Source organism: Buceros rhinoceros, unplaced genomic scaffold (genome assembly GCF_000710305.1).
Source record: "Buceros rhinoceros silvestris isolate BGI_N320 unplaced genomic scaffold, ASM71030v1 scaffold2040, whole genome shotgun sequence".
In the NCBI taxonomy this organism is placed as follows: Eukaryota; Metazoa; Chordata; class Aves; order Bucerotiformes; family Bucerotidae; genus Buceros; species Buceros rhinoceros.
In genome coordinates, this window is record NW_010388878.1 from 17,452 (window position 1) to 36,481 (window position 19,030).

General features: G+C 40.3%; 1 protein-coding gene across 1 annotated transcript in view; it reads right to left on the minus strand.

Annotated features, from left to right (window-relative positions):
* Positions 1–677: 677 nt before the first annotated feature.
* The window catches only part of SNCAIP (synuclein, alpha interacting protein), a 54,408-nt gene continuing 36,055 nt past the window's right edge, over positions 678–19,030 (minus strand). Inside the window, exons 7-11 of the mRNA XM_010131722.1 lie at positions 16,987–17,156; positions 10,160–10,252; positions 6,604–7,666; positions 4,757–4,827; positions 678–834 (exon numbers count right to left, since the gene is read on the minus strand). Coding sequence (XP_010130024.1) covers positions 753–834; positions 4,757–4,827; positions 6,604–7,666; positions 10,160–10,252; positions 16,987–17,156 — 1,479 coding nt within the window. The 3' untranslated portion in view covers positions 678–752. The remainder of the gene's footprint in view (positions 835–4,756; positions 4,828–6,603; positions 7,667–10,159; positions 10,253–16,986; positions 17,157–19,030) is intronic.

Consider the following 19,030-nt stretch of genomic DNA (forward strand, 5'->3'; position numbering starts at 1 on the left):
CACAGTGTTTGTGAAGCATCAATAAATGGTAAGTTAAAATTGCATTTATGCTTTCCTTTTATTTCCACAAATTTTAAAGCTGAAAAGAGACCACTAAGCATTGAAGCAATTCTTGACTCAACTGACTGACTGAACTGAAATCCTGGTACAAAACATTGTCTCATTATCAAATGAACACCAAAAAGATCAACAAAATGCTTAAAACTCAAAAGACAGAACAGCCAAGCATAGGAAATACCTGCACTCAGTGTGTCCTATTAACACCATCTTTATTTCTTTTTTACAAAAAACAGAAATAACAACAGACAAAACATACTCAAAAAAAAAAAAAAACCAAACCCCAAAAATCAATGCTTTTGCCTTGGTCTCACTGAGGAGCTGAGCAGGCAGAGTCCTGGCTGAAACTTTGACAGTATATGGCATCGACAAAGGGAAATAAAGATATATGACAATATATCCATGCAAGATGCAAAATACAAAATGTGTTCTGTGGCCCAACAAACATTTTGGAGGTCGCCTGTGTCGTCACAATTTTCAAATTGTTATCTTTGCTCACCCATGCCTTTACACAGCACAGCTTACAAACAAGTTACATATACACATATATCATAGAAAAGTTTTGTATATGGTCTAACTGCTACAAATTAAGGCATCCTAACAGCTGCTGTTTTGCTGGTGAGGGCTATGTCTCAGTGTTTCAAAAGGATATATTTCACGTATTTCAAACAAAGTGAGACATCTCACAATGTGGTTTAGAGGAAGAATTCCTGCAGCTCTGGCTCTTTAGTACTCTGACTGTCGGATTTCTGGCTCTTCTTCTTGATTTCATCATGCCTGGAGAGAAAAAGAAGAAAATTGCTCATGGTAACATTAACAATATAGAGGGATTTGCCCTGTGTTTGTTTACCCTGTTTTATTCCATTTGCAAGTATTGAACTCTGGATTAATCTTTCTCTCTGGGCTTATTTCTTTAGACATGTACCACACAAAACTCTTTTTAATACTGTGGATTTTTCTGACTTTCTTATAGCTTCTATTCTGAAATCAAAACTGTAAACCAATGGGACAATAAGGAGCTTTTAAAGTCATGGCATTAATTAGTACAGTGTCATAATGTTCCGGTAATAATGGACAGATCATCCAAAAATTCCCTGTACTTTAGGGAGAAGAACCACAGTGATAAAAAGATCCACTACAACCTACACTAGACATATCCTGTTTGTTTCTGACTCTGGCTATAAGAGAATCATCTAGTCCCCATTAATAATTAGCAGAGAAATATGTTCAGAAGGTGTTTCACTGGACTTACTTTATGTGTCCTCTTAAGTAGAAGATAGTGGCAAAGGCCACATGAAAAATGACAAGCAGTAATTCTCTTTCTGACACAGGGCCTATGTCTCTCTTAACATTGTAATTTAGGTAAAATCTCAGTTCAAATCATTAAGATGTTATTAGATACATAGGTAAGTGTGTATTTATAGTGTGTCTTCATTTCCACACCAGGTAAGCTTAAATTTAAAAAAAAAAAAAATATCTATTGTGTATGAGACTCAAATGATAGCTTGCTAACTAAAGCAGAAAAATTAAACACTAAATATCTGTAACACTCAGTTTCTTCACTTCCTTTCAGATGCTCTTGTTCTGAATCCCCAGAACGTTCCCCCTTTCTTCAATTAACCCTCCAGCTGAAAGATTTTTGATTAACCATCCATCCCACAACTACTTTTGAACAGCTTAAAAGGCTCATTTTTAGTTATTACTGCTGAACAGCAAAACTCCTACAATATAACCATGACTAGTTGTTTGTTGCTGCAAAGGACACATACCAGCAGGAGGTTAAAAACACACAGCAAAGAGAAAAAGCATATGTATAAAAAGTTTGCCTTAAACTCAGATATTTGTGAGCCTGATTATTGTAAACAGGAATAGCGTTATTCCAGTCTACAATTACCACAGAATACTAAACATCCCCTCATGCAACAGGCACTGATGCATGATCATAACAGTTCACAACAGCACAACTGTAAGTTGTCTGGGGACCAGGCATAAATTACCTTCATATTGATTTTATACTGTACTAGTTTGAATTGTAACTACTTTATCAGTCATAAAGATAGTCATCCTTTTTCTAGAGTATATATTTGAAGTTGTAATTTATTCAGCAGTGGGTCCGACAGTGGGACGTGTTAGGTTAGATCCCTTTACTCTTTTAGAAGCATACCCTGTTCACTATCGGACTGAAACCTGACAGCAGATTCTGCTGATTGCCCCTGTGATGTATGAAGCAATTTTTGCTGTTGATAGCTGCAGTTAAAACAGGGTTTTAACTCCCGATACAGGGAGTTAGCACTTACTTTAATGTACTGCAGACCTCAGACAATTTCAAGTGTGGGAAAGAACTGTTCACTGGCATCCATGTAAAATGGAAAAAACTACAAGCATTTGCTTGGAGTCATAATATGCAAGAAACTACCCAATCCTCCCAAAAAAGGAAAAAATATGCCAACCCATCCTGCACATCTGAAATGTACTCTAGGGCCTGAAGAAAAATAGGGTGTATCAAATTTTAAAGGATACTAGAAAATTTAATAGAATCCTCTGCTATTAAGCTGTGACCAATTTGAAAAAGTAAACTACAAAGCGATGATGTATTTGTGTGCTTTGAATGAAAAAATAAATGAAATAAACAGAAGCTGAAGGAAAAGAATCTGGAAACTGGCAGACAGGAATGTCATCTGACTTGAAGGTAGATTTTGTATAACTACTTCAGATTTCAGAAGATGCTAATAAAATCCCCTATATAAGGGTCTAGAACTCAAATGGGTTTGGAAACGTGTCCAGAAACAACCCCCCCCAGTATATCCATCTACAGAAGTTTAAAACACCAAAGGCTACACTGTTTTCCAGACAGCTTCTTTTTCAAAATAGCTCTGAGATAGTAACTACACAGTCTCCCCAGACGATTCAGGGAAAATTCAGCGTCCAGGGGCTTGTGCACACCATGGTGATGTTCTCATATTATTTAAATTTCACAGGCTACAGGGCAGCATGCAGTGGACTAACAACAGGCACCCATTTTGCCGTTCAAAAACCACAACGGATGTTAAAAGGCATCACAAAGGCTGGCTTGGAAGCTCTGAGAGCTTTCAGGTCTGTGTTCTGATTTCTGAAAATACATCTTCCCTTCATGTGATTTTTGGAAATGTCAAGCCACAGACTCTAGCACACAATTTGCTCACTTCTGTCCTAATCTGTGGGTACAGTAATAGCCTCCTCAAGCTGTGCCCCTAGTGCACTCTGCGCCTTGTTTCTTACTCTCTGGTCTTCCATGTGCTCACTGCCACAGGGCCACCTTCAGGACATGGTCCCTGGATCAGCAGTGCCTGGAGGGATATCCAGCAGTTCAGGACCAACCTCTGCCTGCCCAAGCAAGGGACTCTGCAGCTCTGCAGCGACCTTCCCTGTTTCTTGCTGCTTCCGGGGAAATGCCATGCTGCCACGGATTTCTCATGCAAGAGCATTTACACAAGGCAGTACCAAATTACAAGAACTGGCTACATCTGGGAGACGACTGTAACACAAAGATGAGATTAATGGTTTTGTATTACTCCACAGTCTGGACAGGCAGCAGGTTGTTTTCACTGGAGGCTGCCCACTGATGCTCCCTCAAATTGCTGCTGTGCAGTCGGTTTTTGGCACCGGAATTTCCCTCTTTGTTTTCAGGAGAGAATTAAACCTCTTAGAAACCTTACAGTTCTGTTTCTGGTTTCACATACACTGTGCCAATGACTTCAGAACAAGACTTCCATTTCCATTACAGAAATAGAGTTTTTAAGTATGAGAAGGTCCTGGCATTAGAAAACAAGTGAACAAAAAAAATTATTAGACATTGAGAAAATGGTAACTTGAAAGTAATTTAGGTTCCTGAACTGCAGAATGACTAATTTATGATTTTCCCAGAAGTACCTTCAAATACATAATTCTGGTGTGAATAGCAATCTTTTCCAAGTCTAATGAAAAGATTTACATCTCAGTTTAACACAAAAAAAATGATCATCACATGAATTTGTGAGTGTTAAGAGTTGAGTAAAAATGACAGGTAATTTTTACAAAGCATTTGCTTGTAAAATCAACACACATTTTGTCAAATGTTGTTTCTTCCAACATGTCTTTATGGACCTTTAGGGACTGGTCTCTGTCCGCTTGAATAATCCTGATGGAACACATCTAAATTAAGGAGTTTGAACACTGTCAACGTTATCAGACTTTTAAAAAACAGATTTAACTTCAAAGTCTGAGGGCAAGTAAGAGAAATGTGTGAAAATAGGAGAGCATTAAAGTACAGCATTTTGCCTCATGTTCTCTGCACTCTCCATTTAGAGATGAACTGTGGTCTTTTTGGTCTGCTCAAGATAGGAAATTTAATTTCCATTCTCATCTGGCACTTGACTTTCATTCAACAGAGGCTGAATACTCAGCCAAAGCGTGCTATACTCCCCGGTGGATTTCCAAGTATGAATACTTTCTATAGCTGCTTGGAACTGAAATCCTGTATCCATTCCAGTGGTGACATCAGCAAAAATCAGTCACAAATTTCTGCTCTTCTAAGAATTTAGATGTTCATCTGCTCATCTATTTCCCTTTTTGTGCATCAATCAATTCCGGTATTTCAGTTATGAATAACGTCAGCAAACGCATGCAATTTGAGAAAAGAAAGCAACAGAGATGCTAAACATCACCATGCATAAGCACGTACCAAGCACAGTTACAGAGAAGTTCCTCATTCACCATGCTAGAGGAAAGACTGGTGTAGCTGAAGTAAGGACCCTAAGGAAGTACAATATCGTGTCAGTTCAAAACATGCACTAAGCTTACCAAACGTGTAACACAAAAGTCTACCAAAACACGCGGTCAAATTGCCAGAATAACATGTTAGCAGATTTATTTTTGAATTAGTAAATAAGGCTGAATTTGTTACCTCTTTGAGATGTGCGCTGTGGTTCCTTCGGGTTGGTATGAAAATGCATTCTTTCCACAATTTTGATGTTGGAAACAACGACATGCAAACATGGCATTTCACAGACAACATGCATTTTAAAGTGCAAGCATCAATACTGTTAGAATTACCTCATACAACTCTTTAGGGAACTATGAAAACTGCTCGTGACCTTGCCATCTATCAGAACACCTTTGAAGACAGACTGTCTTCTCCTCTGTCACCATAACATCTGAATCACTCTTTTGAAAAAAGAATGTCATTTTGTTATGAAAATATTTCTATGTTAAATCAGCCGTTTGACTAGATGGTGCATGTCTTTAAAGGCTCAAATCAGTAGTACACACTGTGGTTCTGAGCAGACTTTAATAAATGCAGCCTCACTTCAGTTTAGACCATTAGGTCTCCTTTGAATTTTTAGTTTTATTTCACATTCTGCTATATAGCACTACTGTTCCAGCAGTACCCACTAATACAGACTGCTCACTGTTTTGCAGTTCTCTCTTTCCACTGTTTCTTTTCCATACTCATTCCGCCTCCTCTGTGCCTAAGATTTTCCTGTGTTTTTCTCCCGTTACCTTGTAATACTTTTTACAGTATATAATTCACTATTCCTCCTCCTTCTCTTGGCCTGCTTTACGTTCTTTTTATTATCTTGAAATTTTTCTTCCACCTCCCATCTTTCCATCCACCCCTTCCCTCCACCCTGTTTTTTCACAGAGGATTAAATCATCTGCCATTCCTCTCACTCAACTTTTTATTGTATCTCCAGATGCTCGCACTCCTCTCCACTCCACAAACACACTGCAATCACAGTATTTCCTACCTCTGACTCTTTCATTCAATACCTCCCCCTTTCTCTTGGAAGACACATCTGTTCAAAGTATTTTCTCCTTTCTTTCGAACAAGAGAGCCAGCCTCCTAACTGGAGACACGCCTCTTTCTGCTGGGATCCCAGAAAGGGCACTCTGTGGACCCCAGAGAGGGGATGATCTGGATCCAATACATTTTACTACAGGCTAGCCATATGCTCTGTCAAAAGAAGACCGCAGCAATGAGTAGAGGGTGGGCAAAGAAGTCTGGGTACTGACAGCTTTGACACCTAGGGGATGGCTGTAGTTCCCACAGAGGCAGGAAGGACCATTTCTGCTATTTTTCCTCTTTATATTTTATCACTTATTTTTATCCTCTTGGCCTCATCATTTATCCTCTTGTCTACAGACAGGACAGGGCTAGTCCTTCAGCTACTTACTCCTCAGGAATCCCATGGAATCAAGCATGACATTCTCACTGTATGACTTATCACTCAGAGCAACAACAAATATCACTTCTTGGTGTATCAGGCCTCTGTGGAACCTTTCAACACAGAACATGTGAACCACGTGCACTATGCACTGTGCACTATGCATTCACAAGCAATACCTGCCACCCCTTGGAAAAGCCTAGCAAAACTAGAGGAGTGATGGGTTTTCTATAGGTCAAATACAGTAAAGTACTTCTGTGCATCCTTTTGCGACAGAAAGTCAGGAAGAAGAAGCTGTCAAACCTATTCATTACTGAAAGAGACAGGAGGAAAAAAAGGCCCTTCCTCCTTTCAGTACACTCACTGGCTTGTTTCTTCCTTTTGTGAGAGTTGCTGGATTTCCCTTGCTGTCTGCTGTCTTTCTTCCTAATGAGGTAAAAGGCAGCGTTGATGAGGTTTTGATCAGGTTTGCTGTTTGACAGTTGTTGTTGTTATTCTGGTTGCCACTCAATGTCTCCATTATGGACCGAAAGGTTCCAAAAGGCCTTTTCAGCTGTTCCCCTGCTGGTTCCCCAGAGCTGGGTGTAGCCCGCGTGAGCCCTTTGCCCCGGTCTTTGTCCTTTTCTTCATTTAGTTCTGACTCTGCTAGCTCCACCTGCACCACAGGCTCCTCGAAAGTTACTCGGAGTTTCAAATTTTGGGAGGTTCTGCGCTTTGAAGATGGAGACTTGAGAGCACTCTTAGGGCTGGTGGCAACCTTTTGAGCAGAGGCACTGTCTGTGCTGGGCGGAAAGCTTTCTCCACAAAACTGGCTCTGAGGTACAGTACCAGACTGATACGGGGCTTCATTATCTGCATCGCTGCTCTCTGAAGTAGGGGAAGGGCTGTGGCCATCCACAGACTTAGAAACCCTGATACCAAAAGGGAAGCGGCGCCCTGCTGCGGAGGTGTGCTTCTTAATCATCAGGTGCAAACTCTCTGTGCTCTCAACACTCTCCACTATAGGCTGAGGCCTTGGTTTGTCAGATCTTTTCACAGAGGTGGTCTTGTGGTCCTCAGCATTAGCTGAGTCTGTGTCAGACTCGCTGAGAGACCTCTGCATCAGCTGCCTCAGCCTGGCTAACTTCAGCTCCCTTTTCTCTGGCAAAATCTTCTTCACGTTCTTTGTGGATGCATGAGCATCCTGAAATTCCAAAGTCAGCTTTTCCTGCATACAGACATTTTCAGAGATTTCCTTCCCCAACAACTGGCGCAAGATTTTATCAGAGTCCTCATCTTTTATCTTGGCTCGAGTGTGACTAGAAGTTCCCAAGCTGCCAAGAATCTGAATCCCATCCTGGGTGTTCAATTTACTTTTTGGTGGAGACAATTCATCTGCTTCAGATGGTTTCCACTGGGGTTTGCCAGAAGCAGGAGATGATGGCAAGCTTAAAGAAAAAAAGAGGAGGAAATACCACAGCCAAATTAATGCACATATAAAATGTGAAACTGCCATTTCCAGTGTACGTGTCTGTCTCAGCTTATTGCTACTTATTCTCCTCATTGCTATTCACATGGAATTCATTACTGTGATGCTTCAGTGAAGACTACACAGAGAAGGATGTAACCCTGCTTCCACTCCTAATTAGGATCTGAGTCTCTTCATTTTCTCTTACAAAGAAAACTCCTTAAAATCAAAACTTGGAATGGTTATTTCAACGCCAAAGAGGACTTTCTGAAGAAAACTTTACAGAAACTATTGTTTCCTATTTGTGGGATTTGACATGTTCTAAAAGGTGAAAAAACCCTGCAAGGCTGAATGCCTACTATTCCAAGTCACATCATATACAAAAGTAGCTTATTCTAAATACTGTGAAAGCACCAGCTCTCTGCATAGCAATGATTTCATAAATCTAAACTCCATCTGGTATTAATAATAGCCATATAAGACCTCATAAAAAGTCAGGGCCATTTGCACTCAAAACCTTTTCAAGATATGAAATACTGAAAAGCATTAGAAAGGTGACAAGAATTTATTTCAATACTATTAGAATAATAAATTAAATTTAGAACTCCAAATATTATATAGCGAGGAAACAGCAATCCAAGTAAGTCTGATTTGCAAACAACGTAAATTAGAGAGGCCATTTCTTTCCTTGTGACATATGCCAGAGCTCATAATACGCCACAGTTTTATTTCAAATCACTTTTCCTCTAAGCCTCTAAGCCAGAGTAAGGTGACATAATTAAGGCGAGTGCAAGGCAGGGAATTCATAAATTTAATTTCTTTTTTTTGCAAGCATCTTCTACTCTGATGAGCCCATAGTTCTCACAGCATACAAAATTCACATGCCTATACTACCACCTCATTTTCAAATAATTTTGTGGTTTTTTTCTACCCTGGCAAACTGAAACAGACACTGATGAATATGCATCTATCTACAACAGACAGTCCCAGTAAAAGGGATAGGTTTTCTTAGACCTGCTACTGGCTCCTAGGATGATGATAATGTCCACAAGTGAATTCTAGCTAGAAGGAAAAGTAGTAGCCAGCTATGAAGTAAAATTTTAAATAACTGAGTCTCATTTTCAGACTTGCTCACTTAACTAAAAAGATCTTGAATCCTACTCTTCTACAGGAATAACCTGATCTTATCTGATACTGAAAGTAAGACAGCCCTGGTGCTCACCAGTACTCAGATGCAAGACCACGTGGAAAAACCTGTCAACAAAAATCATAAAAAACAAATGAGCTGGAAGACAGCATTTGGCCCCATTGTCCCCACTGAGCTGGCAGACAGGGAAGACCAAGACCATGATTCTAAAAAATAAGGACAAAACAACTCTTTCCAGTGTGGTTTTCAGCTTCGGCGAGAGTTTGGAGTTTACAGCCCTTTCATAGCTGAAGTTCCTTTACACAACTGCATCTCCAATCCCAATGCCTTTTTTATCTACCTCTGTAACTATTTGCACTTGTCTGAAACACTGACACATGGAATTCAGGGACGTGGAGCACTCGTCCAGAAAAGCGCTTGAGATTCTATGAGAATGGAAAAAAAGCAGCGACTGATCCTACAAGTTCGTACTCGATGACCCAAAGCTCTGACCATCAATGCCTGCAGGAGATTTTATGCTGGCTTTATACTTCAACATATACGTAGCTCCCTAACAACCCTGAAACAAGAAGAGGCACTGTGTATGTCTTCCAGAAAGGAAACATAATTAGAATGTAATGATGAACCAAGTCCTCTTCGTATGTGAGCTACTTAATTCCCTTAAAAGTTGTGTTCAGATGGCTATCAGAGAGAAGTCACGTGCTTGCTTGACTTCCATGCATCACAGTGGAAGTCTATGGCTGAAGTCAGAGAGATACGTTAGCGAACTGCAGATCCAGTCCTCTGCCTTCACTCTGCACTTTAATGTTACTCAGTTCGTGTCCACTTCCGGAACTTCTGACAGGATATGTAAACAACACATACAATTTCATGAGTTTTGACTTTTTATACAGGCTACTGCAGGCAAAATATTGAAGGAGTCTTATTACTCTGAAGGTGGGTTTTGTTAGTAACTGGCTTTATGAATTACTGCTGGCAGTAATGTACGGTGGACCACCACAACGTCAAACATTATAACTTTCCTAGGGGGTTTCTAGGATCCTCCGTTATTCATCTAATACAAAATATATTCTATTCCACTTTAAATCTGATTTTCATTCTCTCAGGAAACAAGAACTACTAATTACATACTCAGAATTTCCCATATTTACACAACATTACACAGTTAGATTCCAGAAGCTCACCTTCAAGCCCACAAGGTAAAAAACCCACATATTATTTTACAGTTATGTGTTCCATCTACTGTTTAGACAGTTCACAGCTTCTGATAACTGATGTACCGTGAAACTGCAAATTCAAGCTGTAGCACAATTGCAGTCACCTTACCTTGGGGATGTGGGCAGTGATTTGCCCTCTGACCGCTGCACTTCTAAAAGCTGCTGGAGCTGGTTCTGTAATGTCACACGTTCCACTGTCTGCCTGCAAGAAAATGTAAGACTGTTTACCTTGAATTGTAAAACTGTCAGCATTAGTAAGCTACAGGATAATGATACTACCCATCAACTCCGTATTCAAAAAAGAAGTCCTTTTCACTTATACTTTACACAGTAACTAAGAAAAGAAATTATAAATGATAACATAAACAGAGAGTTTGTGCTTGTCTCTGAATTCCTGAGACATTTTATGATCACTGAACAAGACCAACTCAGAGATGCTTACTTCTCAGAGACTGTTATACTTCATATAAGGACAAGTGCTGGATCATAAGCAACAGTTCATTGGAACTGAGTGACTCACAGAAAGTAACAGTCCAGAAACAAAGATATGGCAGAGCAAACTTAGGGCCACTTGGTTCTTACCTGTTTGTGTGAAGGGAGAAGAAGGAGACAGATGAAGAAGTCACTTCCTGGTTTTGGTGGATGGCTTTTACTCAGCTAAATGACAGGTCAGACAACTGCTCTCTCCTTTTCTGTCTGCAAATGAGCTCAGACAGCAGCCTTTAACCACTGAGGAGAGCTCGACCAATCTTGTTCAACAGCAGGACGGAGCTAAGTATGACCTCTACGTATTCAGTTGAGTAGGAAGAAAACCCATCTGCTTGCTGTCCAACCTTACCAAACATCCTGCCTGTGGTCTGCACCCATCTTAGTAATGCTGTACCTACTGTGGTCTCAGCGTGGAGCTGTGATCTACACTGCTTTGTAAGTAACTTTAGAGACCAATGTTTAAAAAATTGTAATAGCAGATAATAACTGTTAGTAATATGAAAGTGACATCCATACTATTTACCACAGAACTGTAATAACCGTTTCTGTTGCCCCGCCACATACTTATTTCCACAGGAACAACCCAGTTGAACAAGAAAACCTGCAACCTCCAAGCAGTTCTATGAAAGTGAAGGAATAGATTCATCTGCCAAAAAATTTGTCCTCTCTCTCCCTCCTCTCATCCAGTTTAGACCTTCCATTCTACCACAAAAACACCCGTTCAGTTTGTTGATCACCACAGATAACATTCAATCTTGTTTAGTGACCTGTAAGTTCCAGCGCCTCTAAAAACTGCACAGGCAGAATTATTGGGCAACTACTAGAAAAGAAGAGACTTACTGCTTTTTGTTACTGTCCATATGCTCTCTTTCACTTGGTTTTATTCCCTGATCCTGATCAAATGACCATGTGAAAATGACTTTTTATCTGCTTCTCTTAGGCTCTGCTTCTGTTGCTGTAGAAGTAATATATTTTTAGTACTTTTATTCTTGTTGGATCTGCAGAACTAATACAGTTCTCTACCAGTGAGCTGAACTCTTTCCTAGCTTGCATGCTATCAGCGGAAAAGTTAGCTGAGTTCCAAATTCAGTCTTTATAACTGGCCATGTCAAAGCCAGAAAGAATCCAGATGAGTTTTCAGACTCGGGGTTGTACGTGCAGGCCTGGCAGAAAACAAGTTTCACTTTTAAATCAGAGTGGATCTGAAAAGCGCTACAGAAATAAAGACGGGATCTTGACATACTCCCTTGCCATCACATTTTACCATACAACTATGCTTTATGCAGATCCTTTCTTCCTTTAATTTTCCATCTTCCTTCCTCTTGCCTACACACTTCCTTAGATATTTTAAAACTACTCCTACCATCTGTCAACACTGGCTCACACTGCAACTTCCCAGATACTCCCTTGTAAGAGCCCGGGAAATTTTCATTTGAGATTAGATTGTGATCTGTTTTATCTGTTTTATTTGTCTTTTATGCTGCCTTCAACTTCTACTTCTAAATATCTACATAATGTACCTAATGGCTTCTTACGCTTTTAGCTTCAGTGGAAATCTCTGGTACCTCTTCTGCAGAGTTAATGTACTCATTCCACTTAAACACTTTATTGTGCTAACAGAATTAGTTTCCTCCATTTTCACAATTTAGCTTGTTAGTAAATAGCTCACAGAAACCCATACATCTTGCCAGCTCTATCCCTAAAATTATATTACATACTCATACATATCTAAGATAACATTGAACACGAGGGGTCACAACTTCTTGGAATAGCAACATTGCTGAGTATTAAAACCAGAGGGATGTAGGATACAAGATCACTGTAGCTTCAGGGGTAGGAGGGTTTACTTAGTTTACGATATTTAATGCCCAAATTCCGAAGGTCTTAGCTTAGACAGTGCCCTCTGTTCAGTATATAAGGACCCTTCTGTGTCACCTTAGACAATTGTGGATCCCAGCTACCTCCTAATGAAATCAGTAACTGAACAGGGAACATGCTGAGGCACTGGGCTCTACTGAAGGATCTTTCATAATATGTTGCCTTACTTCCCTGTTCTGTTTCAAATAAAACAAGAACGGCCACTCTACAGAACAGAAAATAAAACAGCTCAACTTAGTAAAAAAGAGGTTAACATTGTAAAGTTAACTTTACAATGTTTCTTACTATACATCTGGATAACACTTACTACCACAAAAAAAAAAAAAACCATCCCCAAAGAACAAACCAGCAACTTGCACACACCTTACTACACTACTACAATAATTTGTTATTTAGCTATTTTTACAGCTATTCCTAGGAAGTTTCACGGAAATGATGGATTTTCTTTACAAAACACAGAAAAGTGGTGGCCACTTTCCCATCTTCCTCTTTTGACTCATGGTTTGCTTTGATCTTTCCCTTCCCGTAGATTTTGGATGGCTAGTGTACCAAAAGGATCAACAAGTGTCTCATTCATTAAGTGATTTGCACATCCAGGACCATAACCCTTTGGCAATACAGGTACATCATCAAGTAGCATTGTAAAAGAAGTCTAGAGAAGCACTAATTTTACGTCATTCGTTCTGACCTGGTCTTTCCAGGCCAGGAAAGCCCAAACAATACAAGTCATTACTAATATCATCAGTGCTAGAAATCATGTATTTATGCAGGTAGAATTTTCTACACTGCCAAATAAGCTTTTCTTTTAGGCAGATGAAATCAGTGAAGGAGTAACTGAGATTGCAAGACCTGTGGAGATCTCAGGAAGTAAAATGAAAACCAGTATTTTGTATAGTCTCTGAGAAACCTTTGTGACTATCCTAGTTTAGTTTGTTTAGTTCAGAAAGTCCTACTGCACTGACCAAATTTCTGTAGTTAGCATGAGATGTAAACCAAAGCTTTTTTTTTGAAGCCGGTAACAGCAGTTTTTTGCAGGTCACTTTCCTTTTTACCTGTGAAAAGAACTGCTTGTTACCTTCTCTCTTTGGGGAAAAAGTCTGTGTTAATCCTCTTGTGAAGATTCAAAGAAGCAGCTGCAGTTACCTATTTCCTTCTTTCATATATATAGGATTTACTCTCTGAATGGAGTCTTAGACCCAACTCAGAAGGTTTTGCTGTACTCCTCTGTATTTGTCACCTGAGCCGCTTTGGATCAAAGAGCTGAAAGATGTGAAGACTCTGGCAAAATCTGATTTAATTGTTTTGGTTTTGTGCCTTCTTTTCAGGAATGGCTCCAAAGAGTATGATGGGTTGGGATAACTTCTCTCCAGAACTGCTCTGTGTTGATGACTGGAAGAACTCAAAAAAAGAGAATGAAAGACAGTACTTCCTTCTTTGTTCTAGGACCTTTGAAGATAGGTCTTGCTAGGTGATGGTCCGAGGCAGTTTCTGTGATGCTGTTCTTGCAGAATATCAACTATTCTTGTGTTTAAGGACATACTGTGTTATCAAAGAGGATCATACCCCTTGCTAATGAGGAACTCAGAATAAAAGAAGTCTGCATCACCAGCTCATGTTTACAGCAGCTGACGGAAGGCTGGGAAGCACAAAAAGGCTTTTTATGTTGATAAGGACCATGCAACTAAGCCATTATGACAAATTTTAACACCTTTGTCTCTAAAGCAATGTCCATTAGCACCAGCAAAAGTCGTGGAGAAAACACAGGAAAGCCAGCTCAGTTGCCCAAATTGGCGCTATTCTTATGTAGCAGAAGTTTGAAGTATCTTAGACTGTAAACTGGACTTCCATCTGTTGCCACCTGATGCTTTGAGGTGCTGTAGCCAACGAATTCTCCTGCCCCTCAAGGTAAAGCTCCTTGAGAAGCCACCTCGGGCATGTACTTCTTACTGTCCTTGGGTATTTATGGAGGATGGGGCTGCAAAACAGAGCAAGAGTCTTCTTCCACCATCCCCTCTGGCTCCTGACCATAAGCCTCTGATGGTCCATGCTTCTACCAGAGCCACTCACAGCCTGAGGTCTGCAGACCAAAGAGCCATGCAAAAGCTACTCTTTCAGGTGTGCACAAGAGACTCACATCTCCGTAGAAGAGGAAGAAAAGGCTACTGATGTACTTACTGGTGCTAAATCTGAAGCCTGAAGAAAACAGGCTGCTGAAGGGAAGCAGATTTAACTCTAGCTGAGACAAGCAAAAGAACCCATCAGGAGCCAGGTAAGAATCAGATAAATGACCTTCTATGCATACAGTCTGTGAGATGACAAGGGGAGCCTTGGAAAAGGGTTAACACTTTTATTGGTAAAGTCAGAGATGCTGTGTGGGTTGGTTTTTTTTTTTAGTCTGAGTTATGGGAAAAATAAGTTTCATTATATGTTGAGATGACTCAGAAGCTAATGCAGGGTATTCAGGAAATATTCTGGTTTTTTCCTTTCCTGATTTGTATATTTTAATATTTCTTAGCAAATGAACCAACTACAGAACACCTGGTACTTTGAAATGTGCAGTGAATAGTACCAGACTGTAAAATTATGAAAACTATAATAATCCTTACTTTACTGTTTGTATATACAAGATCACAAATGTAAAAGAAGAGTGAAGATATCGCAAAGAGAAAATGCCTTTATAATACAAAACTTAGAGGTACAAACATAAAAATAAGCATACTTCAAATGCAGGAAGGTATTCTGTAATGACAGAGAGGACTACTACTACACAATTCTTGTGTAAAACCAGAACAGAATAGATACCTGATTATACCAAAAGGGTGAATAAGGAACATAAATAATTTTTACCCTTATTTTCAAGACATGCAGTTTGAAACTAAAAATTTTATCACTGTAATGGGTTGGCCTCAGCTGGCAGCCAAGGACTCACACAGCTGGTCTCTCCTCGGTGGGATGGGCAGAAAATAGGAAGAACAGAGGCAAAAAAGGTCATTGTTCAGAGGAAAGACAGGGATTACTGTCATGGCTGAAAAAGATTCAGCTTGGGAAATTTAACTTAATTCATTGACAATTAGCATAAATATGTGGTTATTGATTCAGGTAAACAATTGGTAAACAAAAAGGGGCAGACATTTAAAATATCTATCCTCCCCTTTTCCAGGCTCAATTTCACTCCCAGGTTCATCTCCTCTCCAAGCTCCTCTTCTCCCCTGTCCTAGGCTTCACTCCACACACACCTTCTCTCATCTTGTCATTGCTGTAGTTTACACCCAATCTCTTCAGTGAGGCAATGAGAAGCACAGGTCAGGGTTTGTGTTTAGCAGTTTCTCTCTGCTGCTCCTTCCTTCTCACTTTTTCCAGCGCTCTAGTGTTGGTCTTTTACAGGCTGCAGTCCCTCTGAGGAAGCATTGGATCTGGTCTGGGCTTATCCATGGGTTGCAGTATTTTTCAGGGCTGTACCTGTTCTAGCATGGGTACTCCATGGGCCACAGTCCCTTTGGTGCAACTCTTGCTCCTCTGACCTTGCTGCTTCCTCTGTAACTCTGCTCTCTTCTCCTCTCTGGCAGTTTTCTGTCCTTTCTCAAACATGTTTTCATAGCGGTGCCACAACTTGGTTGATGGGCTTAGCTGTGTCCTTAGCTGTCCTTGTCTGTTGTGGAGCTGGCTGGACCAAGCTGTGTCCAGCAAAAGGCAGCCTCTCACCTGTTCTCACAGAGGTCACACCCGCAGCTCCTCTGCCAACAGTCTTGTAATTTACACCCAGTACAGAAACTCACATGCTGCTTGCACAAAACGATATGGTCTCCTTTAAACATGGGATTGCCAGAAGACATCTCCAATACTTCTTGTAGCTGACAAGCTCTTGATAATGTATTTAAGTTGAAACATGAAAGGTCAGTGCTGGTGGTTTCTAAAAGTCTTGTCTTATGAGCCTATGACATGTTAAGTTACACTAACTGCACCTACAATACAAGCGAGCAATTGTATAAACCCATGCTTCAAAATAAGAGGCTCTTTAGAGAATGTTTATTAAAAAACATGCTAAAATATCAAGGTCAGCTCCTATGAAGAAAAAATAGAATATAAGATATTTCCTCAGTAGCCATTGTGGGGTTTGGTGACCTTCAAATTCCAAAAAAAAAAACCAAACCCAAAAACCTTCAGTGACCTTTTCCAGTATTCCTCCCAACATCAAGAACCAGCACTGTAACTGGGAAGAGCCCTCACATATAAAAACATCCTATGCGAACAGAAATTATGATCAAGCAATGATGTGATCCCAAGGTATGCAAAGGGAAAGGGGACCAGATCACTTCATACACAGTTTTCCACTCCTGTGCCCTTCATCTATGCTCACAGCAAACAGCCACAAAGAGAATAGCTGAAAAACTGAGCTGCTAAAGGTGAAGGCGCAAATGCTTGAGGGCAGGAAAGCGTGGAGATCTAAGGCAGAAATATGACTTGAAAGTATCATATCTCAGAAGCAGGAAACAGACACTGCTAACAAATTGAAGACAGAGTAGGGTATTGTTTTAAGAATGATCCCGCTGCTAGCAATGAAACACTTACTCTTTTAGCTGTTTAGTTAGCTTGACAACCTGAGAGGCCAAGGACATACACGTCTCCACAACTACTAAGTAGCGAGAACACATGGTGTGACCATGTCGCTCAGCACTTTGCGAGGGTTTCTCTCCCACGTGGTTTTGCATGGTGACATTTGCTCCATATTCAACCAATGTCTGTAAAAACACAAAAGGAAACATTGACACCTGTAAGTTAAAGTCTCTGTTGTGACTTCTAGTCAACCACAAGAAGGGCTCGATGCAAAACATTCCTGAATAAAATGCTTGAAAATGTTGGTCCAAGCCAATAATTTTCAAAAACTAGTCACTGACAAGTTTATATGCTGCTTGGACTCAAACCAGTGAGTGGGACCACTGAAGGTCAACAGAGGACTTTAAGTGCTTAACTGATCCTCTCCTGAGTCATGGTAACTAACTTTTTCAGACGCACCTGTCTGTGCATTTCCGAACATTGTGCTAACGTGGCACATGGCAGACCTAGAAAAGATGACACAGGAAGTACAATTCAAAGGATGCCTGTGGTAGATAGCATCAGAGTCCAGGGCAGTATGAACACACTCCTAGCCAGTTTACAGAGGGTGGTGATGAGCTGTAATGGCTTACCAGGTTTGGTATCTGCTGTCCTTGGGATCTCTGCACTGCAAGGCATTGGAAGACACCCTTTGAATCTCCTTTTAGGAGTGTCTTTTCTGCAATATTTGCTGATTCCTTTTGTGGTTTAGCTCTCACACTCACAATGGTGTCACTCTCACCCATGTTAGCCTGCCTCTTAGTTCTTACCATAACTTTTCTACTCATTCTTCACTCTGCCCTAGGCAGAGCTTGATCCATTCCAGTTGCTGTCTCACATAAAGAGCAACACCACCACCCTGCCTTGGTGGCCTGTCTTTCCTAAAAAGTACGCAGCCATCCATGACACCATTCCAGTCACGTGTGCTATCTCACTACGACTCTGTGATTTCAATGAGATCATGGCCCTGTGACCACACACAGTTCTCTACTTTTTCCTGTTTGTTCCCCATGTTGCCTGGGTTGGTGTACAGGCATTTCAGAGGCTTAATCAAGCAAAAAGGTTTCTCCAGAGGGATGCAAGAAGATCCACCACAGTCATACGCACCCTTGAGGTGGTTGGCCTTCTGACTCTCATCTTGGAAGGCAGCTAAGGAACATTTGTCACTGTTCTGGTTGAACTGGTTTATTCAGCACTTGGATGGGATGGCATAATTATTGCCATCTTGGTTCCCACCACCCCTCAAGTCCTTCTGTCTAAAGCCTGCCTCATCAAGTTGGTTAGCTTGCTTCCAACAGGCTTATTTTGCTTTGTGGGTCGACAAAACACCAACTACACTTAAGACTGTGAGGTGTTAATGAAGTGACATTACTAAGATTGTGTATTTTTGTTGTCATTAGATATTTTCATTATTTATTTCTCATGGCTTCACTTCAACACAGAACACTTATTGATTTGTATATTTATCTACAATAAAATAATCTTGAGAATTCTAAGCCATTTATTAAGGTTCATTATTCATGGGGAAAGAAAGGTTATTCTCTATTTGTTCTAACTTTGTCCATGAAAACAGCCTGCAGAGGTCACCACTTTGTTCAAAATCACCTAGTCTAATTTCTCCTTCAGATGCATTGTACATCTTGACGAGACACTGTTGACTTAGCAGCCCTAAGCATACACCTACCACAATGGTACGCCCCAACTATCAAATGATAAACACCTCCCCTATTCACTTTTTTCCAACTGGTCATAGCAATTGTCTAAAATACAATAATAAAACCACTAGATTAGCACAGATGTGATGATTTGTTTATTTTAGTCTCATGAGAGTTAGTACATGGTTCATTCCTGACATCTTTGAAAGGCACGTCCCATCAATGAGAAAATGCAGAGATGGTCATGTCCTCCACATCTATTTGACTGTGTTCTTTTCAAGTCTATTCATTCAACCGTCACCTGTTTTTTTGGGGGGGGTTGTTTTTTTTTTTTTTTAATTTTTTAAGATTTCTAACCTGCCTTT